Source organism: Rhinolophus sinicus, chromosome 17, assembly GCF_057876585.1.
Source record: "Rhinolophus sinicus isolate RSI-liver-muscle chromosome 17, RSI-T2T, whole genome shotgun sequence".
Taxonomy (NCBI): Eukaryota; Metazoa; Chordata; class Mammalia; order Chiroptera; family Rhinolophidae; genus Rhinolophus; species Rhinolophus sinicus.
The window spans coordinates 183,540,478-183,567,905 of NC_142517.1; the positions used below are offsets into that span (position 1 = coordinate 183,540,478).

General features: G+C 35.3%; 2 protein-coding genes and 1 non-coding gene across 20 annotated transcripts in view; 2 read left to right on the forward strand and 1 right to left on the reverse strand.

Moving 5' to 3' along the window:
* HYCC2 (hyccin PI4KA lipid kinase complex subunit 2) overlaps window positions 1-14,623 on the reverse strand; it is a 68,546-nt gene extending 53,923 nt beyond the window's left edge. For 2 of the 17 annotated variants that reach the window (XM_019726780.2, XM_019726776.2), the window contains exons 1-2: window positions 14,284-14,381; window positions 13,454-13,489 (exon numbers count right to left, since the gene is read on the reverse strand). The gene's annotated coding sequence lies outside the window, so the exon portion shown is untranslated. Of the gene's footprint in view, window positions 1-4,617; window positions 4,711-8,192; window positions 8,272-13,453; window positions 13,490-14,087; window positions 14,382-14,514 lie in introns of those variants that run through there. The other 15 variants (XM_074339831.2, XM_074339820.2, XM_074339796.2 and 12 more) reach the window with 15 other exon arrangements.
* On the forward strand, window positions 14,597-23,797 carry NDUFB3 (NADH:ubiquinone oxidoreductase subunit B3). 2 transcript variants are annotated; one of them, XM_019727062.2, is made up of 3 exons: window positions 14,597-14,736; window positions 19,882-20,029; window positions 23,508-23,797. In XM_019727062.2, the coding sequence occupies exons 2-3, from the start codon at window positions 19,884-19,886 to the stop codon at window positions 23,662-23,664; spliced, it is 303 nt and encodes a 100-aa protein (XP_019582621.2). In that variant the 5' UTR covers window positions 14,597-14,736; window positions 19,882-19,883; the 3' UTR covers window positions 23,665-23,797. The 2 variants fall into 2 exon arrangements, with proteins under 2 accessions (XP_019582621.2, XP_088650355.1); XM_088794229.1 differs by lacking the exon at window positions 14,597-14,736 and having other exon boundaries at window positions 19,880-20,029.
* On the forward strand, window positions 20,687-20,900 carry LOC141568142 (small nucleolar RNA U3). The gene has a single exon (XR_012491167.2). It is a non-coding gene; the product is annotated as a small nucleolar RNA U3 (small nucleolar RNA).
* Window positions 23,798-27,428: the final 3,631 nt, after the last annotated feature.

The following is a 27,428-nucleotide window of genomic DNA, read 5'->3' on the forward strand; positions in this document are numbered from 1 at the left end:
CAACTTGGACTAGAAAGAAACTATCTCAACATGATAAAAGCCACATATGAGAAACCCAGAAAACATCATACACAATGGTGAAAGACTGAAAGACTTTTCTCTAAGATCAGGAGCAAGGAAAGCATGCCTGCTTTCACCACTTCTATTCAACATAGTACTGGAAGTTGTAGCCAAAGTAAATGAGCAAGAAAAAGAATAAAAGGCATCCCAATTGAAAAGAAAAACAAAATCATGTTTGTACATTATATGATCTTATAAGTAGAAAACCTCACATTACAGATCTCACACACACACACAAACACACACACACACACACACACACACACACAACCTGTTAGAACTAAAAAGTGAATTCAAAAGTAGCAGGATCAAAGTCAATACACAAAAATCAGTTGCATTTCTATACACTGAAAATCAACAATATGAAAAAGAAATTACAAAATCAATTTAAAATACTTAGAAATTAACCAAGAAGGCAAAAGACTAGTGCAATAAAAACTATAAAACATTGATGAAAGAAACTAAATAAATGAAAACTCATCCAATGTTCATGGACTGGAAGATTTAATATTGTTAAGATGTCAGTACCACCCAAAGCAATCTATAAAACAGATTCAATGCAATCCCTATCAAAACCCCAATGACTTTTTATAGAGCTAGAAAAATCCATCCTAAAATTCATACAGAAGCTTAAGGGACCCTGAACAGCCAAAACAATCTTGAAAATGAAGAACAAACCAAGGACTCAGACTTACTGATTTCAAAACTTGCTGCAAAGCTATGGTAATAAAAACAGTGTAGTACTGGTAACATACACCAATAAAATGATTAGAGAAAAATATTTAACTAATGTAAAAGCAGGCAAGAAAGAAAAAAAACAAAACAACGTGGGCTAAATAACAAATAACAGTAAGCCTCCAAAGATAAACACAACTATATCAGTAATAGTATTATAATACATGGACAAAAAATTCCAAGTAAAAGACAGCTTGTCAGACTGGATTAAACAAACAAGCACACTTCTTTAAGAGATATACTTTAAACTTAACTACACAGAAAGACTGAAAGTAGAGGATGGAAAAAATATACCACGCAACACTAGTATACACATAAAAGAAAATTGATATAGTCTGCTAATATCAGAGAAAGTAGAATTTAAGGCAAATTATTATAGATAAAAGGAATATCACATAGTGATAAACGGATCAAATAGGGAGATACTATAATCATAAACTTGTATATACCCCAAAATAATCTCAAAACATGTAAAGCAAAAATTTTCAGAATTAAAAGGAGGAATAGACAAATCCTTAATCATAGTCAGAGACCTTAGTGCACCTCTCTCTGAAGTTAATAGAAAAAGCAACCAATAACCAGTAAGATCTGAACAATGCAATTAAACCCTGACATAAAGGACCTACACATAACATCGTACCCAGCAACAACAACAAAAAATTCACATTCTTTTCACGTGTGCATGAAACACTTACCAAAACTGACCACATACTGGGACACAAAAGCCTCAACACAGTTCAAAAATCATAATGCCATTCAGAGTATGTTCTCCAACCACAACATAAGTAAGCTAGAGATCATTAATAAAAACAACAATAATTAATAAAAAACTAGAAAAACATCAACTACTGGAAATTTGAAATTATACTTCTAAATAATCTATGGGTCAAATGAGAAATCAAAACTGAAAGTAGTAAATACTGGGAGTGCCAAAAAACTGTATACAAGTGGACACTTTGGTCAACGTTGCTCAAGCAGTAGTTTGCCGTCATCAGAAGTGTCTAGACACTGACGGTAACCACTTTTTTTTTTTTTTAAAAGCTATCTGTTTTTTTTGTGTGTTTTTTTAAGATTTTTATTGGCGATGGGGAACGGGACTTTATTCTTTTTTGGGGGATGGTAACCACTTTGAGCACCGCTTGTAATTGGAGAAGTTAAATGTGACTTTATTCATGTTTTGTTATCAGTATATATTGAGTATTACAACCTTAATAATTTTTTCCTTTCTTAAATGTGTATACATTTTTTTGGCACCCTCTGTATATTGAACTCAATGCCAAGGAAGATATAACATTAAAACTTGTGAGAAGCAGCTACAGCATTTAATTGCATATGCAGGGAAGTGCGCACTTTGCATGTATAAAGCAAAGACATAGATCCTATATGCATGAGTTTCAGCTAAGACTTCCTGTATTAGCAGAGAAGCTGAAAAAAATCAATGGTTCAAGCTTCTAGAGAATATGGTCAGTAATGTTGCAACAACTACCATGTTTCCCCGAAAATAAGTCCTAGCCACACCATCAGCTCTACTGCATCTTTTGGAGCAAAAATTAATATGACCCGGTCTTATTTTAATATAATATAAGACCAGGTCTTACATAATATAATACAAGACCGGGTCTTATTTTAATATAAGACCATATAAGACCAAATGGCATACTATACTATATTAAAATAAGACCGGGTCTTATATTAATTTTTGCTCCAAAAGACGCATTAGAGCTGATGGTCCGGCTAGGTCTTATTTTCAGGGAAACATGGTATACAGAGGGTGACAAAAAAATGTATACACATTTTAAGAAAGAAAAAAAACTGTACTAAAATTGTAATACTCAATATATACCAATAACAAGAGACGAATACAAATCACGTTTGACTTCTGCAATTACAAGAGGTGCTCAAAGTGGTTACATCAGCGTCCAGACACGTCTGATGACGGCAAATACTGTTGGGTAGACTTCTGTGGCGAGCGTGTTAACTGTTCCGACACCACAGCAGAAGCCGCAGGACCTGTTGCCGTGCGAGGTCTCCTGGATCTTCCCTTGTGCACATCACACATGATACCATGCGTCTCAAACGTATCACGGATGCGTGTTATTGTTAGGCGTGCTGATGTTCTGTTACATGCTCACACCGCCACTGTCATTGTACTTCCACAACATTCTCGAATTTCAAATACCACTTCAAAATGGTCTTGCGCTCCTTGAACGACAACCATGCTTCTGGCATTTTGACTGTCCTGCCTGTTGCATGATGTCGCTAGCATTCATTTGATTAACACAATCTTTTGAGCAAATGGCATACTATATGTTGCTACCATAATTCAATTCAACTTCAAAAAGTAACACATACATAACATCTCTTAAAATGTGTATACATTTTTTTGGCATCCCTGGTATATAGTAACAGGTGGGTACTAGACAAGTGGGGCAGGGGGTTACTGAATAAATTATATAAATGTCTAACCACTATGCTGTATACCTGAAACTAATATAAAATAATATAGAATGTCAACTGTAACTGAAAAAATAAATATTTTTTTAAAAACAGAAAAAAACAAAAAAAAAAGCTAGAGAAAACAGCAAATGAATGAAACAAGCACACAACAGAGGGGAAAAAAATCAACAAAGCCAAAAGTTGGTTCTTGAAAAGATTAATAAAACTGATAAACCCCTAATAATACTGATTAAGGAAAAGCAGAAAACGGAATTTTTAGATATCAGAAACAGAATAATGTAATAAACTTTGTGCTAATAAATGTGACAATTAGCATGAAATGAACACATCTTAAAAAATACAAATTACCAACACTGAAAGATATAGAATCTCCAAATAGCCCCAAAACTATTAAAAAAATGAAATGTTATTAAAAATCTTTCCAAAAAAAAAAATCTCAAGTGCAGATGGTTTCATCAGTCAATTCTTCCAAACAATTAAGGAGGAAACACCAGTCTTGTACAAAGTCTTCCAGAAAACAGGAAATAATAGACGACTTCCCCTGGGGAACAAAATTGCCTCTGTTTGATAGTCAGGGAAAGGGCAAGTGATTTAGAATAAAGCTATACCCTGTACTGCGATGATTATTCTACTTTTGAGAAGGAGGCCCTTGCTTGGCTTTGAGCCCTGGTGGAGGAACACCAAGTGACCATGTGACCTGATCTACCCTTAAGAAGTGGACGTTCTGACCCACCAAGCTCTTACATAAAGCTGAATGTGCTACCAGCTTTCCATCATTAAGTGGAAGTGATATTGTATATAAAATATAAGCTTTTCTTCTCCTTCAGGGCACATGGGAGAACTATACTTCTCTACCTTCTTTAAGTCAGATGTGATCTCATGACTTGCTTTGAGCAATGAACAGAAATGATTTCTGTAGAAGCATTTAATTACCAGTATGCACTCTCCAGCCTGTACTTCCCTTGCCACTATGATAAAAGAAGCAGAGATAAATATAGAGATGAAATGCTGACCCATCATATAGAAAACAGCTGCCCTGGAGTTACTCAGACTTGCAGCAGATTTTACATAAGAATAAACAAATCTTTTTTTAAATTTTAAGCCATTATTTGAAGGTTGATTATTACCGCTACATAAGCAGCTAATCCCGACTACAATGGTTAAATATACAGAATGAGGTTAGAGCAGGCTCTAAAAGCATAAATAAGCCTTAAAAACAAATGGTTCCGACACCCATCACACATGTGTCTACTAAGTATCAACTCTCTATTAATCTATGATCTTGTAGAGTTCCCTATAATCAAAGAAAAAAATAAAAACTCTGGCCTGGTTTACACATGGTTCCACATGATATGCTGGCATTACCCCTGCACAGAGGTGGCCCTGCAGGACAGGAGAAGAGGGAAATCCTCCCAATAGGCAGACATCCAAGAAGTTGTAGCTGGCTGCTCACTGCTCCTGAGAAGAGATGATCAGAGCACAGATCTATGGTTGGCTAGACAGGCTCTGCAACCAGGACTTGTTCAATATGCTCATGAACAGAAGAACCCTGTCAGCAGGATTATTCCTTGGCTCAATACCGACTTCCCCGCACCAATGTTAATCTAAGTTCCATGATATGCCAGATCGTCTCACACCTCCCTGCCTTTTCTTGAACTTCTCTCCCCTCTGGAATGCCTTTCAACTACCCTCTAGCCTAACTGCCCTACTCTTCTTCCAAGACTCAGATCAACAGTCACCTCCTCTAGTATGCTTTTTCTTAGCATATAACCGTGTATCCATTCAAAGCCCTTTTTTTCACCATCACTCACTAGTTCTCAACCTAGAATCCATAGATTCCCAGGGATCTGTGAATAAAAATCATATGCTTTGACGGGAAGAATATTATATCATTCTTTTTACTAATCCCTAACAAAAATTTATCATTTCACTCAATTATGAATGTAGGCAAAACAAAAAAAACGACAGTATTTTCTATGATTTGGTCGCCAACAGATATTACAGGCATTTTCGCATCAAATCACAGTTGCTGCAGATATCAAAGTATCATTCAGGATCAAATTATTGTGATGGAAGGAGAACTGACTCTGGGTGGTGAACACACAATGGGATTTATAGATGATATAATACAGAATTGTACACCTGAAATCTATGTAATTTTACTAACAATTGTCACCCCAATAAATTTAATATATATATCATTCATGAACATCACTACTTCATGCCACATTTCTCTGGTTAAATAGCTTCTGCCCCATCCTGGATACAAATGTTTCCAAGTCTCTCTTCTTAAATTCACATAAAACATTATGAGTGATTTTTTTTTTTAGGACCTCTTTCTCTAGGCTTTTAGGGAAGGGAAATAGACCTTATATCTTCCTCTTAGGAAGTTGATTTTTTCCCACTAATATTGCTCTTGTAAAGGGGTCACCTCCTCCTCTCCATCTTAAGCCCCTTATAAATTGATGGGGTAGGCAGAATCATAGTGGTAACTACGTAGTCTAACAGTATTCAATACCTTCTTTTCTCAGAAACCTGTATACAGTTTATTAGTCCTATTATTAAACCACAACTTCTCTAGGGCAGGGAGTATTTCTCAGTTGTGTTTGTATTTCTAGTTCTTAACAGGGCTTAGCAAATAATTCATGTTTATTGAAGAAAGGGCTTAGCAACAGCGGGGCAGTCAGCAGCAGACAGCACAGAAGACAGGGAGCAAGTACAGCAGAGACCACTAGTTCCCATTTAATAGAGGTCTCCACCCTGACCACCCGCCACCCCCCCACTGATCTAGTCTATATGCTCAGCTAAAGGCCATTTCTGAACTTTACTTACAGCTAAGTATTGCCAAATGACTAAGTTCTGATCAATGAGATCAAAGGAAATACTGTATGGGGAATTCTAGAAGCAGTTCTTAAAAGATGAGAGGTGTGCCCTTTTTGGCCTCTGCCTTTCTTCCTCCTTCCTTATGCCTTGAACATGGATGTGATGGCCGGATATCCAGCAACCATTCCGATTGTGAAAATGGAAGCCACATGCTAAGGATGGCAAAGGAAAAAGACAGAAGGTACTCATAGACACAGACAATAGTTTAGTGGTTACCAGAGGGTAAGGGGGTTAAGGGGTGCGGGGTGGGAGATGAGGGTAAGGGGGATCAAATATATGGTGATGGAAGGAGAACTGACTCTGGGTGATGAACACACAATGGGATTTATAGATGATGTAATACAGAATGGTACACCTGAAATCTATGTAATTTTACTAACAATTGTCACCCCAATAAATTTAAATTAAAAAAAAAAAAGACAGAAGGAGACTGGGTCCTCGACAACTCCATGAAGTTGTCATCTGAGTCCCATACGGCCACTTTCCAAATGTTTTTTCACAAGACAAAGACAAAGAAGTCAACTACTATCTTTTGTAAGCAATGTTTATTTCTTATCTCTGTTTCTAACAGTCAAACATAATTTCTGACTAATAATGTAAGACACAGACTCCAGCAACAAATCTGTGGTCTCAGATACCAACAGCCACTCAGCGATTCTTCAATTTAATGCTGATGAAGTGATAGATATTTCCCTGAAATGGGGGTAGAGTAGGAAGCAAGCAAGTAGTGACCAAAGAATTTGTATTCTGTGAAGGTACGCCACCACTATAGTTCAGTGGGGGGGGGGGGGGGGGGGGGGGTGTTTGTAGTTTAGTACACTGACAAGATTTCATAATACAGTATTGTAATTTCTTGCCAACATCTGGGAGTCATGTTCTAGAAAAGTAATGTGGCTTATAAAACTGTGACCAGCAAGACCAAATCATATAAAAATAAGGTTAGGTTTACACCTTTTCAAATGAAAAACCAGTGACCTTTCTACAGATTACCCTCCTACAAATTTTCAGGAAACACTGTCTTAGCACAACCAGATAAATGCTGATTCTCCCACATATTATGCAGACTATTCTACTTTGAGAAGATTTTGAATCTGTGCTACCTAGTAGCTTGCCGTTTAATGTCTTTTGTACTTGTCTTTTTATTTTTACGTATTAAGTCTCAGCAAAACTTTTCACAAATTCTTATAGTGAGTTTCATTTTTTGGATTTTCATCCTTACATTAAGAAAATGGAAAATAATCCGCTCTATCTGTATTGTTATGAACTTTTTATGCATCTCCCCAGAATTCATATATTGACATACTAACACCCAATGTGATGGAGGTGGGGCCTTTGGGAGGTCATTAGGTCATAAGGTTGGAGCTTTCCTAAATTAGTACCCTTATAAAAAGAGACCCCAGTGAGCTCTCACACCCCTTTTGTCATGTGTTGACAGTGAGAAGACAGCCATCTCTGTACCATGAGGTGGACCCTCCACTGACACACAATTTTCTGGCACCTTGATTTTGGACTTCCCAGCCTTCAGAACTGGGAGGAAAAAAATGTTTGTTGTTTAAGCCACCCAGGCTGTGGAAGCCTGAACTGACTGAGACAGAGGTCCTTCCAACAGAATGTGGAAGGGCCATTACATCATATAAGTTCAAAAGCCTAAGTCTCAAAGAAGCCTTGCAGCTTCTACCTTCACCTTTCCAGAAGGCTGCCCTGAGAATGCCATGTAAGGATGCCACACTAGTCTACGAGAGGACGAGAAGCCACACTGAGAACACTGCAAACATATCTTTGATAATGGACAGCCAGCACCAAATGCATACATGTACGTGAGGATATACATCTTGGACCTTCCAACTCAGTCAACTCTCCAGCTAGACTCAGCTGCATGAGACAGCCACGTGAAACCAGCAGAGGAACTTCTCCGCCAGCCTACAGAATCATGAAAAATAATAAATCTTTTTGTCCTACGTCATTAAGTTTTGGGGTGCTGTGTTAGGCAGCATCACCAAACAAATTAACTTTAAAATAACAATACTTAATAGTTTATTGAAGGTGAGAAAACTCACTTGAGATTTTTGTTTTTATCTTTGATTCATCTATTACAGTATCCCGGAGGTCATGCTGACTCCAATGCTTCATTCCACTCTGATTAAAAAAGAGAAATTAATGTATGAAAGTACATTGTGTGAAGTAGTAGGCACTTTAGAAAGAGCGCTGTTTGCACTGTACAGTGGACTGGAGAGAGGAAAGACTGAGGACAAGGGGACCAATAAGAACACACTGGAATGGTCCTAGTGAGAGGCCTCCAAGAGGTGAGAGACCTGAACTACTGCTGCTGCTGCTACCACTACTATTATATTAATATTACGTATTTGTGATGTACCAAGTACTGTAATAAAAACCTTACATTTAATTTTCATTTGCTCATTTAATCCTTATAATAACCCTTTTAAAAAACTTTATTTTGCAATAATTATAGACAGACTTAAAAGAAGTTACCAAAATATGTGCCAGAAGGTCCCATGCACCCTTTGCCCAGTTTCCCCTACTGGTAATGTCTTGTATAACCATAGTAAAATATTAAGATTAGGAAACTGACAAGAGTACAGTCCACAGAGGTTATTCAGATATCACCAGTTTTACAAGCATTCATTTGTCCGTATGTGTGTGTGTGTTTCTATAAAGCTTTATAACATATGTAGATTTGTGTAACTACCACCACAATCAAAATACAGATGTGTTCTATCACCAAGAGGCTCCCCTATAGTCAGTCACCGACTCCCCTCTCCCCGATCCCTAACTCCTGGCAGCCTCTAATCTGCTTTTCATCTCTATAATTTTGTTATTTCAAGAATGTTATAGGGGCAGCCTGGTGGCTCAGTTGGTTAGAGCACAGTGCTCGTAACACCGTCACTGCGTCACTGGTTCGATTTCCACGTGGGTCAGTGAGCTGCACTCACTGAAAATAATGCCTTGACTTGGAGCTGATGCGTCCTGGAAAACACACTGTTCCCCAATATTCCCCAATAAAAATTAAAACAAAAAAAAAGAATGTTATATAAATGAAATCATACAGTAGATAATCTTTTGAGAGTGGCTTTTTCCACTTAAGACCCATCTAAATTGTTGCATGTTTATCAATAGCTCATTCTTTTTTACTGCTGCATAGCAGTCCACGCTATAAATGTGCCCCACTTTAACCATTCACGTGTTAAAGATCATTTGGGTTGTTTCTAGTTTGGGGCTATTAGGAATAAAGCTGCTATAAGCATGCATGTACAGATTTTTATGTGACTGTAAGCTTCAATTTCTCTGGTGTAAATGCCCAAGAGTACAACTGCTGGGTGGTACAACTCTGTTTTTAAAGATAAAGAAATGGAGGCGATAAATGGTAAAGCTGTGATTCTAATCTAGACAGTCTGTCTCTAGGTCCTAACTCTTCATACTATTCCTAGTCATTGTAAAATTGAGAGAAATAAATAGAATTAAAGAAACAGTAACAAGGTGGAGTCAACAGAACCTAGCAGTGCTCAGATCAGTGGTGTATGAATAAAAATGTCAGAGATAACAGCAGGTTCCAGCTAAAGCACATTGTACAGATGATAAAACATGAATTAACTTTTAGACACATTTGAGGGACCTGCAGGTATCCTCATCTAGCAGGCAGTTAGATTTATAGAATAGGAACTGGAGATCAAGAAAAATCTCTGCATTGGAGATACAGATTTGAGAATCATCAAATTTAGATGCTAATTGAGTAAATAAGATCAGAGGGACAGGGTATAGAATGAGGAAAAGTTTTGACAACAGAACCCTGAAGAACAGAAACATTCATTTCCTCTAGCTTTTTTCCCACGAACAATAAAACAGTAGGTATTGTGACAAACTGCAAATTCACATTAACTTTAGATTTGACAAGCACTTCATATCTACTATATGAGTTTTACAATTATCTTACAAAGTTGAAAGAATAGTAGTATACTCTCTCCTCCCCACTTCCTTTTTTATTTAAAAAGAAAGAACCACAAAAGGAATAAATGCTGATTAAAAAGTCTCAACACTCCTTTGTATGGTACTATAATGGTAGCTACATGTCATTATACATTTGTCCAAACCCATACAACGTACAACACCAAGAGTGAAACCTAATGTAAACTATGGACTTTGGGCGATAATGACATAGCAATGTAGGTTCATCAGTTATAACAAACGTACCACTCAGTGAGATCCTGATAATGAGGGAGGCTGTGCATGTGTCGAGGGGAGTGTGTATGTGGGAAATCTCTGTACCTTCCACTCAATTTTTCTGTGAACCTAAAACTGTGCTAAAAAACAAAGTCTAGTATAAAAAAAAATTTAAGCCTCAATACAAAAGAATATGTAAAAAGCGTAAGTTTCACTCCCTGCTCAGCATCCAACTCCATCTATTTTCAAAAAAATATATGGAGGAATTTAAAGAGGTAAATTGACAAATCTTAGTAGCTAACAAGATTATATTAAGTAAGACTCAAGCACTATCAAAAGTCAAGGATTACATCAATTGCACTTCAATTTGAAAAAAGAGTCAAGAGTCCATAATGACAAAGGTGATAGATAAATTTGATTCCAGCATTTTTTAGAGTTCAGCGTTTTACAACAGAACAACGTATTTTGTAACCATGCTATACCATTCAGTAAATTGGTGCCACTTAACCATATTTTATGACTAGTTTTTTGGCAGTTATATTTCAAACCTGCAAAGGACTATAATTACACACACACACACACACACACACACACACACACACATACACAGACACACATATACATACATGTCACATCTCTTAATATATTACATAATTAACTTTTTACTTCTTTCTCCAAAATTAAAGTCTACTCGTTTATTTTTTCTTGTATTTGTCTCTGTGGCAGAGAGATACCCAAACAGAAAGTCTAAAATTCGTAAAGATGAATCATGAATTTCTAAACAGGACTTGTGTCAAAATCAATACAGTCACAATTCCAAGTTTTACTATATATTTTTGAGTAAATGTTTACAGAAAAGAGAAATCTTCTTTGTATCACAGCAATATTGCAAAAAGACCTTTAATCAATAAAACTTCAAATTCTTACTTTCCAATTCCAGTTTGATTCTTGAACTAGACAGCTTTCAGACACATTAAGAGAACAAGATATAAGTAAATATCTGTGCAAATTAGCACAGGTCTGAATTGTGAAAGAAATTAACTTGGTTTATGGAAAGCAGCCAAGTGCCAAGTAAAAACTAATCCAAATCACGACATTGAACACAATTTTTATTTCTGGCAACTTTAGCCCCTGGCTAGAAAATCTATCCCAGACATTGGAAATTTATCAAGCTATAAAAATATTGGTAGATTTCACAGCCCTTTTTCTCAAGCTAAAATTATTGTTATTGGTTCATACTACAACACAAGTATGAAAGCCTTGAAGTAGATCAATGATTCTAAAGTGGAAGCCAGAGGTGAACCATATCATCTAGGGGATTTTTTTTTCCTTCAAAATATGTATATCTACTACCTCCCTTCACATTCCCCCTACCACTAAGATTCTGGGAAATGGAGATGATATAATGGATATGTGTGTGCCTTTTTAAAAAAACTCCTGGATTATTCATATATATAAAAAAAACAACACTACACTTTCATGGAGAATTTCTGAATTAGGTCCAACTCTATTTTTAACATTGTATCAAAAGGAGGCAAAAGGAGCAAAGCTACAAAATGACAACAGCTCAGTAGAAGGCTCTGCAGGTAAGGGGCTACTCACAACCACCTATAAGCCACCTTCAGAACTTTGTGCCAACTACCTCCAGAATCCATTATGTCACATTTTAGACAATGACAAATGTTCAGTTCATCATCCTGAGGAAAGTACACAGTCTACTTGGGAGACAAAAATGTAAAAAGAAGCTATTTTGGACATCAAAAAAACTAAGAAGCCACAGACAATGAAAGACAAAACTTCTGTTCCTGCATTAAAAGAATAATAACAAAGTACTATTTTGTGCAGCTGGTAACTTGTTTGGAGACTTTCTGCCCATATTTTATCATTTTATTTATTTATTTTTATTATATAGCACTGGTTTCTCTATCATAAAGTTTAGTCAAGCTGAAAATCTTACTCATTCTAGAACTGAATAAACTACTATAAGATGCCAAAACTGTATGAAAAACAATCAAACTATATCTATTGCATGTGAAGTTCTTAAGAGCTAGATTTAAAAACAAGCTTTAAAGGTCCAAGTAAACAATTATACTTCTTTACAGCCATCGTTTCAAATTCCGTAAACAGCTCCAATACTGAAATGTGTCAGAAAAGTAGATTCTAATGATGTATAAATAATCAACCAATTATTATTATATTTTAATTTTGACTAGTGTTTGTTAAATCACTTGCTAATTTCCTACTCAGTTGTTCAACTCTATTATATATTCTACAATGACACCTACTGGCCATTCAAAATCAGCCACTGGTTCTCTAAGACCGATCTAGTAGGCTGATTACATAATAAAAAGAAACACACACACACACACACACACCATCCTACATAAAAGCAGATTTGTTCACAGGTACTCACACTACAGAATTGCAACTAAAATAGAAGCAGAAGTATTCTTTGTAACTGAGATTGTATTATTCTTGCAAAAAGGTAACAAAACCAAGTATCAAAATTTTTATCTGAAGCATTGATAAATATCTCAGTACTCTAAACATTTTAGAACAAACAAACTAATGATCCACATCTCCTTACCAAACGATATTTAAAGAAATAAATGAATTTTTTATTTAAGTCCTGGGATATACTAATATAAGTTATCATTAATAGAAAAAGTAAAATTACAGTACACTTGCTAATAATTAGTCCTGTCTTTTAAGCTAAAGACATTTCAATCAGCTTACAATTTAGAAATTTATAATGCTTCTTTTAAAACTGTTTTCCAGTGAAAAACCAAGTTTTAATGTAGTTTGTCCTTCATAACACATACTTAATGTAATTCCTATTTAATTGTGCATTTCATTGAGCAAACAATTAATTATTAAAAACTCAGACTAAAACATGATAATTCAGTTATTTATGTCTGTAAATAATTTTACCTCAGTCGAAGAGGTTTAAAGAGCATATTTTTTAAACCTAAGAAATAACCCATAACCAGTTTCTCAGACTTACAGAGCAAATTACTTAAAAGATGACTTTTGCACCCACCCCCATTCAGAACACCACCTTATTTTCAGTCTCTAACACCCACAATATCCAGGGGGGAAATCTAACAACTAAAGTTCTAGTCATTTTCCAATTAGCACTTACCTCCTACAATAGATTTTTTTGAGGCTCTCCACTTTCCTGGAGATTTAAAAAAAAAAAAAAAAAGACGATTTGTAATCAGCCTTGACCTCAAAACAAATAAATTCATGAACCACAAAACGTGAACCTTGCCACGCTCATCTCTAACGAATCTCTCAACCGAAGTCCATATTTGGGATAAGCTCTTCGTAACTACTCTGTCCTTCATGCTTCTTCGCTTACAGAGCTTGTCGGGGTAGAAAACACTCGAACCAAGGAAAAACTATTCTGACATATCAATAGGTTGGTTGCCAGACCTCCTCTTCCATGAGGGGCAACCTAGCTGTTTGGATAAATAACAGCCAAGGGTTACATAATATATAGCTATAAAGAGTTTCAAGGACCTGACAGCCAGTAAATATCTTTCCTCTCCGCACCCCCTTCCCACCCAGAGAAATGGCCCTAAGAAGCAGTCCCTAGGATTTCTCTCAGGTGTCTGCAATGCCTTGTCCTTTTCTCTCTCTCCGAGCTCCGTGTAAAGAATTCCTCCAGCCATGACAATACTGTCTTGCTCCCGCCTCTCTCTTTTCCTTGCGGGCGCCACCGCAGCCCCCCACGCCCTAGGCCCCCACGTCGCCGCACAGGGTTCAGCCTTCACCCGCCTCAGCTGCATTCTCACGACCCTCCTAAGCCGCTACTGAGTCTACGAAAGGTTCCGGAACCACTAACACTCCGCCTGCCGCCTTCCCAGACCACCCTCGTCAGATTCCCTCTATAGTTCCTGCAGCCGGACAAGAAGAAAATCCCTTCTGATCTAGCACTCTGCGTCCCCCAAAGACACCGCCGCCGCCTACCTGTCACCTCGCTGCCTCCGGCTCCTTACCGCCACCGCCTCCCGCAGCAGCCGGCCAACTGCAGCGCAACAAACAGCCCTCCCATAGGGTGAGTCCACGCTCTAGCAACAGCCCCATTTATTGGCTGCAGGCTGTCGGTGGCCCTTCTGTGCAGTGTCTAAGCATTCCGGTCTCCAAGCAAGGAAAACACCGCCTCTTCCCCGCCAATACGACCTCCACGATTTCTCTTACCTCAGTCAGACTCCGGATGCACAGATGTGCGGGAAAATGTCGACTTCTATCCTCTTTCATGACATCTCCACCTGGTTCAGGAATCCGTGACCCAGAATCGGAACGTTAAATGGCTTCTCCGCTTTCCTGCCGTGAGGTACTCGAGGTGACAACTTCCGTTTCCGTTTGGCTCCGGCTGCAGGATTGAATATTGAATGTCCTGAGAGGTCAGATTGCTGTCAGGTAAATTACAGAGTTGGTGGGGGACTCTCTTGATTGGGATTAAGAATGAGACTCTATTCTGGGGATTGTAGAAAAGGAGAGACTAAATGGAGAAGGATGATCAGCGTGTTAGCTCTAGAGGGAAGAAAATCGAAGAAGTAGCGGGAGAAAACTGAAGTCCGGGGTAGTAAGGGGTTGTTGTAGCAGGATGCAGTGAGAATTTCTGTGGTTAAGTCCAGATACTTTAGCCAGCCGCAGCACCCCTTACTCCATAGTTTTTTGGATTACCTTTGAATTGAACAAAGGTGAATAGCCCCCAAATCGGAAATTGGTAAAATAGGGATAATTGTAATGCCTACCTCACAATCGTGTATAGTTTTAAATAAGATTTTTTCTGGTATGAATTTTTACGACATACTGTTAAAGCGAAAACAAGTAGCGTACAAAATCATCTACTTTTTACAGTGATTACTATTTTTAAATAGGGACTGGAAAGGACACTGAAAGTTAATTTGTCTTTTATTTACTAATGTTTTTATTAGCAGTTTTTAAAATATGGGGAAATTGAGATATATACTTGAAATCTTTGGTAAACCGTAAAATTACATGTAGTGAAAGTGGCATTATACTCTATTCTCTTCTTAGGGAAGGTATGCCAGCCCCCTTTAGGTGGAGGTTGATCTCCACCAAACTTACAGGTTCACTCCAAACATAGGTCGATAGCTTTTTAAAATTTAAATTTTATGACTACCTGTTCTTTATTGAACTAAATTCCTTGCTATTCTTATTTGAACAGCTCTGAAACTGAAATAATAAAAATGAATTTTTGACTCACCCTTTGCTCATTATTATATTCATAAATTCATTCATACTTTTGCATGTAGTTTTTCATTGTGTAGTTTTCCACACGTGACTACACCATAATTAATCCATTATTGTTGTTGGATACTTGGGTTGTTTACAACATGAACAATGTGGCTAAAAAGATGTTTATAAAAATTACATCTATTGTTATACACATACACATTGTCTAGAGCAGTGCTGTCCAATGGAAATATAATGCAAGCCACACATGTAATTTAAAATTTTCTAGTAGCCATATAAAAATGTAAAAAGACACAAATAAATTAATATATTTCATGTAACCCAGTTATGCAATGTATTATTTAAAGGTGTAATCAGTATTAAAAGTTGATCAAATATATGGTGATGGAAGGAGAACTGACTCTGGGTGGTGAACACACAATGAAATTTATAGATGATGTAATACAGAATTGTACACCTGAAATCTATGTAACTTTACTAACAGTTGTTACCCCAATAAACTTTAATTTAAAAAAATAAATAAATAAATGAAAGTTGTTAATGAGATATTTTACGTTTTCATACTGTCTTCAAAATTGATGTATTTTACACTTACCAAATATGTTTCTATTCTGTTTTCATGATTATAATCACTGATCTGTGTTTATATTTTATCAAATTACCATTGAAAAAGTAGATCCATATACCAAAATTGTTCCAAATACACCTTAAAATTTTCCCATAACTAATTTAAGAATCTGCTTGAAATTTAAATTAATTAAAATTAAATAAAAAGTTAAGTTGCCCAGTTACACTTAGCCACATTTCAATTGGTTATGGCTACTTGTTGGACAGTGCAGATCTATCTAGAGTATATATACCTAGGAGTGGAATTACTAGGCCATAAGGTATTCAAATGTTCAACTTTTCTAGGTCATGCCAAACAGTTTTTCAGAGTGGTTGTGCTAAGTCACATTCTCATACCTGGGTCTCAAAGTGGAAGGTACATCACAATGTGATTTCTCTAATTCCTCACAGTCTTGCAAGGTAGGCTTTATATTCATGTTAGATGAAGAAACTGACATTCAGAGAAGTTAAATGGTTTGCCCAGGATTTTACAACTATTAACGGCGCATCCAGGATTTGATGACAGATCTGTACAGCACCAAAGTCATCACTTAAGTAGAGTTCCAAACTCTTCCTTCAAGTGATCAGCATATCATTGTTTGATTTATGGCTATTCTCAAGTAGAAATGATTTTTAAAAGAAAATGAAAAGTTTCCTAGATATAGTGTCCAACTTTTTGTTCTTTTTGAAAAGTCATTGAAATAGTCTATTTAGTAAATGCCTATAAAGGAACTCTTTCTGAAATATTTTAATTAGGTAGGATAGAAAACACATTGAATTTATTACAGGAAATTTGTTTAGGGAAATTAACATATATATATATGTTATATATATATATAACATATATATATATAAACATATATATATACTTACTTTCATATTTTCTTTCAAAGATTTGTCATCCAAATTATTTCATATTCTGAGCTTAGTAATATTGTAACTTTGAAATAGGCTGCATCCCGTGGTAGTTTCAATTTTTATTTTCAGAATCAAATCTATCACAGAATTTTGATGTTTGTTTTGTAGTCTTTTCAAAGTATATTGATACTCCATCAGGTTTAATATTCTAGAATAGACATTTGCCATATTAAAGGTTTGTCTTGTAATTTCTTTAAACATTTTTGAAAGGAAACATTAAAAAAACTTTTTTTGAAAACAAGGGTTGAAGGAGCCAAGACATTACAATTCTAATTAAATGCTTCTAAAAGTCTTTTGTAATAACGTATTGAATTTTAAAAGTCAGTCTGAAATCTGAAACCATAATTTTTTCCTTTATATTAGGTTGGTGCAAAAGGAATTGCGGTTTAAAAGGTTAAAAATAATTGCAAAAACCACAGTTACTTTTGCAGCAATCTAGTATTACTGAATCTATCAAGTTATAATGAAATAATGGATTAAATGTTTCATTCAAAGTTCTGAAGGGTGTAGTTTTAAATTGTGTTTACTGGGTATTGCTTTTTGGTCTTTTAAATGTGAAAATCATCAACATAATGTTTTGTGATACCTTAACATGTCTATACATACAAATATTAAGTGTTAATTTGTCAGAATTACTATGTACAATTTTCCCCTCATATTCTGGGAACTATTGTTTAATGGAATGAGCATTTTACATAATGTGTTTTAGTATATACTATCTAATAATTACCACTGTCTTCTAAAATGCAGTATAGGAATCCTACCTTATTATTGGGCCCGTTTATAGTTATAAATGCAAACATAATGGTAATAATTATTTGACTTGGTTTTATTTCTGGAGATCAGTGATTATAGAATTACTACTGCTAACCTTATACAAATTTACAGTATAGCATTAATTTATACCCCCTTAATTTGAAATTCAAAGCAATTTAACTGTGGACTGAGCTGAAGTTTATTTTTACATCACCTGTAAAACTAACACTAGTAAAACTGAAGTATTTATATAACTGTTGAGGGCATATTTTATTTATGGAACTAAACTTATCCATTGAAAAGGTCTCTGTTGGTCTAGTTCTGAAGTTAGCAAACTACAGCCTGCTGACCAGGTTCAGCCTGTTTTGTAAACACACATGTGTGCAAAACAGGCTGAATCTGGTTTTTACATACACATTTGTGCTGTCACTTTGCTATTAAGGAACACTAAACTTTGAGCTCCAGTTAAGCAAAATGTTATCCCCAAAAAAGGAATTCCATTTTTTCATCAGTAGACCTATATTACCAAAAATTATACTCAGTTGTTATATCTTTAATTTTATCAATAAAATATTTGTTTTCTCTTGTTATAGAAGTACCTACATTAGTATCCTTGGTTTCACCTTTTGACCCATATAGCCTAAACTGTCTGGCTTTTTACAGAAAAAGTTCACATGATCATAAGTACCAGGAGTGCCAAAAAATGTATACACATGACTTGTAGTCATCTTTTGTTATTGGTATATATTGAGTATTACAATTTTAATACAATTTTTCCTTTCTTAAAATGTGTATACATTTTTTGGCACCCTCTGTGTTTAAAACAATACTTCATTTTAAAAGGATCATCTGAAGACAGCAAGTAACAAAGGAGTATATCAAACATCTTCGTTATATAGGCTGGGGGGGGGTGCCAAAAAAAAGTATACACATTTTAAGAGATGTTATCTATGTATTACTTTTCAAAGTTGAATTACGGTAGCAACGTATAGTATGCCATTTGCTCAAAGATGGCATTAATCAAATGAATGTTAGCGTCACCATGTGACAGGCAGGACAGTCAAAGAAAATGGCAGAAGCAGGCTTGTCTATCGAGGAGCACAAGATCATTTTGAAGTGGTATGTGAAATTTGAGAACGTTGTGCAAGTACAATGACAGTGGAGGCATGAGTATACAACAGAACCTCCCACACGCCTAACACTAGCATGCTTCATGATAAGTAGGATGCATGGTACTTCGGGAAGGAATTGAAACGGCATGCTCAATAACACAAGTGGACACTGGTCAACGTTGCTCAGGCAGTAGTTCGCCACAATCAGAAGTGTCTGGATGCTGATGGTGACCACTTTGAGCACCTCTTGTAATTGCAGAAGTCAAACGTGACTTGTATTCATCTTTTGTTATCAGTATATATTATTACAATTTTAATACAGTTTTTTCCTTTCTTAAAATGTGTATTTGGTACACTGTATACATTGATGCATTATGAAAGGACTAAACAGAAGGAAACGGTATTGCTTCGAAGTTAGTAGCAAGGGCTCTGAAACCAAAATGCAAGGTTCCAAACCCAGTTGTACCATTTATTAATTTTTCTTACCTTCAGAAAGTTACTTTCTTGCAGCCTCATTGTCTTCATCTATAAAATGGTGATAATAATCATAATTTAAGTTCCAAGAGTTGTTTTAGGAGTAACAGAGTTAATACATTATTAATACACTGTAAAGCACTTTAGTACACCTGACACATAGGGTACAACAAATGTCTGCTGTTATTGTTGTACTGGACAAAAGAGTGAGATAATAAATGGTTATCTCTGAGTGGTGGGAGTACTGATTATTTTTCTTTTTTATATTTTGTATATGCTACTTCCTAACTGTGAATATATACTAATTATGTAATAAGACACTTTCATAAAATCTCTTAAATCAGAATTTTCAAGTATTTATATTGGCTCTCTTTTTAAAACATTAGCTGTTTTACCTTAAAACATTAATAGTAAGCTTGGGTACTTGATAGCTATAATCTGCATATTTTTCCCTTATGCTAATCTCTTCCTACAGACATGGCCCATGGACATGGACATGAACATGGACATGGTCATAGTAAAATGGAACTTCCAGATTATAAACAATGGAAGATAGAAGGGACACCCTTAGAAATTGTCCAAGAGAAGTTGGCTGCACGAGGGCTAAGGGATCCATGGGGCCGGTAAGAATAAATGAATAATTTAGATAGAATTTATTCTAAGGAATTGGTATCTATGTTCCTTTCAGTGTATTTTCCTTTTAAACATCAGTGAAAATGGCTTTTTACACTAACATTTTGAAATCAGCTTTATTGAAGTGTCACTTATATACAGTAAAAATCACCCATTTTAAGTATATAATTCCATGAGTTTTGAGAAATGTATTCTATTTTGTAACTATCCCCAGAGTCATAATACAGACTATTTCTGTCATCCCCAAAAGTTCCCCCATGCCACTTTTGCACTCAGTGTCATCCTACTCCTGGCTCCTGGCAACCATTCATTTGCTTTCTGTCTCATTGTTTTGCCTTTTCTAGAATTTTACACAATTAGGTTCATACAGTATGTAATCTTTTGTTCTGGCCTCTTTAACTTAGCATGATGCTTTTGAGACTGACGCACACTATTAACTTATATCCATAGGTCCTTCCTTTTTTATTGCTGTGTAATACTCTAGTCTATGCACATACCTCGTTTGTTTACTGTTCACCAGTTAATGGCCATTTGGGTTGTTTCCAGTTTGGGGCTATTATGAGTAAAGCTGCTGTAATCATTCAAGTACAACTCTGTGAACATATATTTTCATTTGTCCTGGGTAAGTGCATAAGAGTGGAATTTCTAAGACTATACTTTCAGGGATCATTTCTATAGTTCGTTACTAGAGAAGTTTCTCTGATCGTGTAGAGCACCTGAAACCACGAGGAGGAGTTGCAGTGTTCGCTCCTGAGCGTGAAGCCGGCTCTTGGTGTTGTGTTTGCAACTGTCATTAGCCATTGATGATCGTTCTTCTCTTCCTTTGGAAGAGGGAGAGGGAGAGAATGCAGGCTGAGTGGTTTCTGTTAAAAAAAAAAAAAAAGAGTGGAATTTCTGAGTCATATGATGAGCATATAGTTACTTTTATTTTTAAACACTGCCAAACTGTTTTCCAAAGTGGCTGTACCATTTCATTCCCACCAACAATGGATGAGAATTTCAGTTGCTCAATGTCCTCATCAATACTTGGTATTATCAGTCTTTTAATTTTAGCCATTCTACTGTTTTAATTTACATTTCCATGAAGGCAGATAATCATGAGAATCTTTACGTGTGCTTATTTGTCATTTGTATATTTTCCTTGGTGCCATGTCTATTCAGATCTTTTGCCCATTTTATTTACCAGGGTGTTGTCTTTTATTGAATTTTAAGAGTTCTCTATATATATTTTCAATGTAAGTTCTTTATCAGATACAAGCTTTGCAGATGTTTTGCAAATATGAATATGGCTTATCTTTACATTTTCTTGATAATATCTTTAAAAGCTTTATAGTGTTCTTTTTTACATTTAGGCATATAATCCATCTTGAGTTAATTTTTACGTCATGTGGAGTAAGAATGAAGGTTAATATTTTTGTATATGGACCTCCAGTTGTTCCAATACCATTTATTAAAAGACTATCTTTTCCCCATTGATTTACCTTGATAGCTTTGTCAAAATCAATTTTGACAATATCTTTGTGGTCTATTTCTGGATTCTATTCCGTTCCCCTGATCAGTATGTCTACCCTTATGCCAGTACCACATTGTCTTCCAATCAGGTAGTATTTTAAAATTTTTTTAGCTATTCTAGGTTTTTTGCATTGACATTTAAATTTTAGAATAATCTTTTCAGTTTCTACCAAAAGCTTGCTTGGATTTTAATTGGGATCACATTTAATCTATAGCTCAATTGCAGATAACTGATACCTTAACAATATTGAGTCTTCTAGTCCATGGACAATTTAGATCTTCTTTAATTTTCTCAGCAGTGTTTTATTGCTTTACATGAAGGTCTTGTACATATTTTGTTAAATTTCTCCTAAACTATTACATATTTTTTATGCTATTATAGTGGTATTTTTAAACTTCAATTTCCATTTGTTCATTGCTTATACATAAAAATACAATTCAGTTTCATATATTGACCTTATATCATATTACTACCTTGCTAAGTTCACCTTTTAGTTCTAGCAGTTTTGTTGTTGCTGTTGTTGTTTTTTACAGGTTCCTTAGAATTTACTTCATAGATGATGATTTTGCATGCAAAGAAAGTGTTAACTTCTTCCTTTTCAATCTGTAAACTTTTTATTTCATTATTGCACTGGCTAACACTGCTAGTATAGTGTTGAATAAAAGTGATGTGAGTGGACATCCTTGTCTTTTCCTAATTGGGGGAAATCATTCAGTCTTTCACCACGAAGTATGATGTTATTTGTAGGTTAGTCATAGATGCCCTTCATCAAACAGGAGTTTCTATTACTAGGTTACTGTGAGTTGCTCTTATTGTCATACTTATTAATAGTTGTTGAATTTTGTTAATTGTTTTTTCTGCATGTATTGAGATGCTCACATAGTTTTTTTTATTCCACTAATATGATGAATTACTGTTATTGATTTTCAAAGATTAAACCAACCTTGTACTCTTGAGGTAAACCCTACTTCATCATGATATATTATCCTTTCTTTATGTTGCTAGATTCCATTTTCTAAAATTTTGTTAAGAATATTTTCATCTATTAATATGTTCATACGGGATATTACTCTGTAGTTTTCTTCTGACGTCTTTGTCTGGTTTTGGTCTCCACAATATATTTGATTAGCTGTCATATTTTTTAGTAAGTCAGATTTTTAGAGTTAAGTGATTTTTGTTCTTCGTAACAGGATTTTTTCCACTCACTTATCCCTACCTGTGAGAGAAAACGTTTTTCACTAGAGCTCTCTGATTTCTGTTTACTTCTCTGTTCAGAATACTCAGAAGAATGATTGCCAGAGCAAGAAATCAGTCTTCTAAATTCTAAAATTCAGGCTGCCATGACAAGAGAAAACCATCATTCTCTTGCATAGTAATAATAATGTCAAATGTTACATACTCTCTGTGCTGAAACATATACTTTCTCTTGTATAATCTTTATAATAACACTATAAGGTAAATAGTAATCATCACTGAGTAGGAGAGGAAGCAGGCCCTGACAAGTTAAGTAACTTGCGCAGCCTAAGAGGTTGTGAATCTAGTGTAAATGGCAGAGCAAAAATTAATACCCTCTACCTTCCTCTTTCCTTGATGCTGTAATGACTAGTATGGGCGGAGCCACACAGCTGACCTGTAATGGATAGGCCAAAGTGAGTCTTGCATTTGAGAGTTTTGTAATCCTGAGTATTATAACTGAAATGTGAAAGCAAGTGTTTTTTCTTCTATTTTATATGTGAAATGTGGACATATAGACCTAATTGTCTTGTGCCACAGAAAGATACCTATTGTGATCCACTTAGATTATTTTATATAAGGTTGCATTTATGTCTGTTACACTTGATCTTAGCCAAAAGGCCGAGAAGCGATTATGTCTGTTAGAAAGATGAAAATGTATTCTACTCAATGAATGTGCCTTAAGTTGTATGTGATTATAATTTTTCCATTTTTTTCTCTAGCAATGAAGCATGGAGATACATGGGTGGCTTTGCAAACAATGTTTCCTTTGTTGGTGCATTACTAAAAGGATTCAAATGGGGATTTGCTGCATTTGTGATAGCTGTAGGGGCTGAATATTACCTGGAGTCCAAGAATGAAGATAAGAAGCATCACTGAAGATAATACCTGGAAGTATCTTAGTGGCTTCTTCACTCTCTTATAAAGATAAGATTTCTTCACTGTACCTGCTGGTCTGTGTGTTTGTCCCTTAAAGAACACTAGTAAGATTTAATAAAGAATACATGTGCTAGTCTGTTTTTCTCACTTTAAAAAAAAAAGAAAGAAAAGAATGTCTCAAGCCATATCAGATTTGATTTGGAATACGTGGGGGCTGAGTACCAGGAGCAATGCATTCTGTATATAGCATACAGCCAGCATATATTTGAACAAATGGGTATGTTCTAACTGATTTTTTTTCCAATTTTAAAAATTGTGATAAAATTTACCATTTTATTTTTAAGTGTACAGTCAATAGTATTAAATACATTTATAATGTTATGCAACCATCACCACCATCCATTTCCATAACTCCTTTCATCTTTTAAAACTGAAACTCTATGCCCATTAAACAATAATTCCCCATTCTCCCCTTCCATCAGTCCCTGGCAACCACCGTTCTACTTTCTGTCTCTCTGATTTTGATTACTCTCTATTTAAAGTACCTCATATAAGTGGAATCATACTGTATTTGTCACTTTGTGACTAGCTTATTTCACTTAGTATAATTTCTCCAAGGTTCATCCACGTTGTAGCATATATCAGAATTTACTTCCTTTTTAAAGCTGAGTAACACCATAATTTGCTTACCTGATTGTTCATTGGTGGACACTTGGGTTGCTTCCACATTTTAGCTATTATGAATAATGCTGCTATGAACTTGGGTGTACTCTCATAGGTTTTTAAATGGGAGTTGGTCTTGTTGTATTTATATCCTCCGCAGGTGGTTTAAAGGGATCTAGATTATACTATAAAATACTTCCTGCCAAGTTCTGATTGACATAGCCATGTGTCATGTTCAATTTTTATTGTAAAATTTGTCTTCTCTTGCTTTAGTCCTCATTCGCATGTTGTCAAAATTTTGACATTTTTTTCTGTATGTCTAACAATAAACTAGACATTCTCCCCATATCGTTGAATTTTAAATTTTTAATTAATTAAATCTCTAAATTTGAGACTTAAAACTCAACTTATTGAAGAGGGATAATATTTTTGCTTAAATAACAAAGCTAGTATAAAACTACAGGGTGATTTTTTTTCTTTGTAAATATTTGTTTATAAATATAAACTTTGGAAATCACTAAATGAGACAGGAATTCCTAATAAGCTACTAGTAATAAATGAGATGTGGTAAAATGGAATCATAAAAAGCTGAAAGAGCGACAGCATTTTAACAGAACAAAAAGTAATAGGACAAATAGAAATAGCAAGATGGTAGACTTAAACTTATTAATTATATTAAATGTAAATGGTCTACATAAAAGACCCCGGATATCCTCAGCAATCTTGAGAAATAAGAACAAAGTGGGAGGTATAACAATACCTGACATCAAATTATACTACAAGGCTCTACAGTAATCAAAACAGCATGGTACTAGCATAAAAACAGACCCATAGATCAATGGAACAGAATAGAGAGTCCAGAAATAAATCCATGCCTATATGGCCATTTAACCTACGACAATGGAAGCAAGAATGTACGGTGGGGTAAAGACAGTCTATTCAATAAATGGTGCTGGAAAACCTGGACAGACACATGCAAAATAATGAAGCTGGATCACCTCCTTACACCACATACAAAAATAAATTCAAAATGGCTTAAAGACTTAAATGTAAGATCTGAAACCATAAAATTCCTAGAAGAAAATATAGGAAGAAATTTCACAGACATTACCCGGAGTAAGATTTTTACTGATATATCCCCTCGTGCGAGGGAAGTAAGAGAAAAAATAAACGTGGAATTACATCAAACTAAAAAGCTTTCTCACAGCAAAGGAAATCATCAATTAAACAAAAAGGGAACCTACCGAATGGGAAAAGATATTTGCCAATGATATATCTGATAAGGGGTTAATATCACAAATTTATAAAAAACTCAACTCCAAAAAAACAAACAACCCAATTAAAAAATGGGCAGAGGACATGAAGAGATATTTTTCTAAAAAGGACATACAGATGGCAAACAGACATATGAAGAAATGCTCAACCTCACTAACCATCAGAGAAATGCAAATAAAAACCACAATGAGATACCACCTCACCCCAGTCAAGATGGCTATCATCAATAAATCAACAAACAAGTGCTGGCATGGATGTGGAGAAAAGGGAACACTTGTGCACTGTTGGTGGGAATGCAGATTGGTGCAGCCACTATTGAAAACAGTATGGAGGTATCTCAAAAATCTGAAAATGGAACTACCTTAAAATCCAGCAATCCCACTCCTACATATCTATCCCGAGAAATCCAAAACTCCAATTCAAAAATCTTTATGCACTCCTATGTTTATTGCAGCACTATACACAATAGCCAAGACATGGAAACAACCGAAATGCCCATTGGTAGATGACTGGATTAAGGAACTGTGGTACATTTATACAATGGAGTATTACGCAGCCATAAAGAAGAAAGAAATTTTACCATTTGCAACAACATGGATGGACCTAGAGAACATTATGTTAAGTGAAATAAGTCAGAGAAAGACAAATACCATATGATCTCACTTATATGCGGAATCTAAAGAAAAGAATAAGTGAATGAACTAATCAGAAACAGTTTTGGAGACATAGAGGAAAAACTGAGGGTTGCTAGAGAGGTGGGGGGGTGGGGATAAGGGGAAGGTGAGAGGTTTAGAAAATAGTCGGTAACCACAAGATGGCCACGGGGTTTTGAAAATTAATTTGGGGAACATAATCAATAATGTAAAGATGAAGGGTATCCAATGGACATGTGTCCCATTTGGGAGACCACCTCAGGGATGATGTAGATGCCTGATCTCTGCACAGTACACCTGAAGCTGAACAATACTGAATGCCAACTATAATTTTATATAAATATATATATATGTATGTATATTTATATATTTGTATATTGTTACAGGAAGTGGAGTACAGCATTAGGAATAGAGACAGTGGAAATGTAATGGCTCTGTGCGATGTCAGAGGGATAGTGGATAGGGGGAGGGGTTCACACAGTGTGAGGGATATAAATGATAAATGTCTAAGTTTTGCTTTGTCTTGTGCACCTGAAACTAATAAAATTTAAAAAAAAATAGCTACAATTCAAAAAAAATGTAAATGGTCTAAAATTTAAACTGTAAAACATTCCAATTAAAAGACAGATTGTCAGCTTGGGCAAAAAGCAAGACCCAACTATAAGCTGTTTACATGAAAACCCCTTTTAAAGACATAGGGTAACAATAAAAGAATAGGAAAAGATACACTGCAAAAACTAATGAAAAGAATATTGACAAAATAGATTTTAAAATGAATTGTCATAAAGAGGGACATTTCAAAATAATAGAGGAGTCAGTTCATTAAGAAGATAAAACAATGTATATAAACTGAGCTTCAAAATATATGAAACAAAAATATAAAACAGGCAAATACACAATTGGAGATTTCAACACTCCTTTCTAAGTAATCGATAGAATAAGTAGGAAATTAGCAAGGCTATAAAAGACGTAACAACACTGTCAACTCGCTTGACATAATTATTGACCATTCCACTCAAAAACTAGAGCATTCATTCTTTTCAAGTGTACATGGAACATATACCACAACAGACTATATTCTGAGCCATAACTCTATTTTAAGAGGATTGAAATAACATGAAGTACATTCTCAGATCACAAAGACATTAGACTAACATATGAAAAAAATCCACA

Coding starts and splice junctions, on each gene's coding strand:
- NDUFB3 (XM_019727062.2), top strand. CDS start 19,884: ATGGCCCATGGACATGGACATGAACATGGACATGGTCATAGTAAAATG. Junction 20,030..23,507: donor CTAAGGGATCCATGGGGCCG/GTAAGAATAAAT, acceptor TTTTTTCTCTAG/CAATGAAGCATGGAGATACA.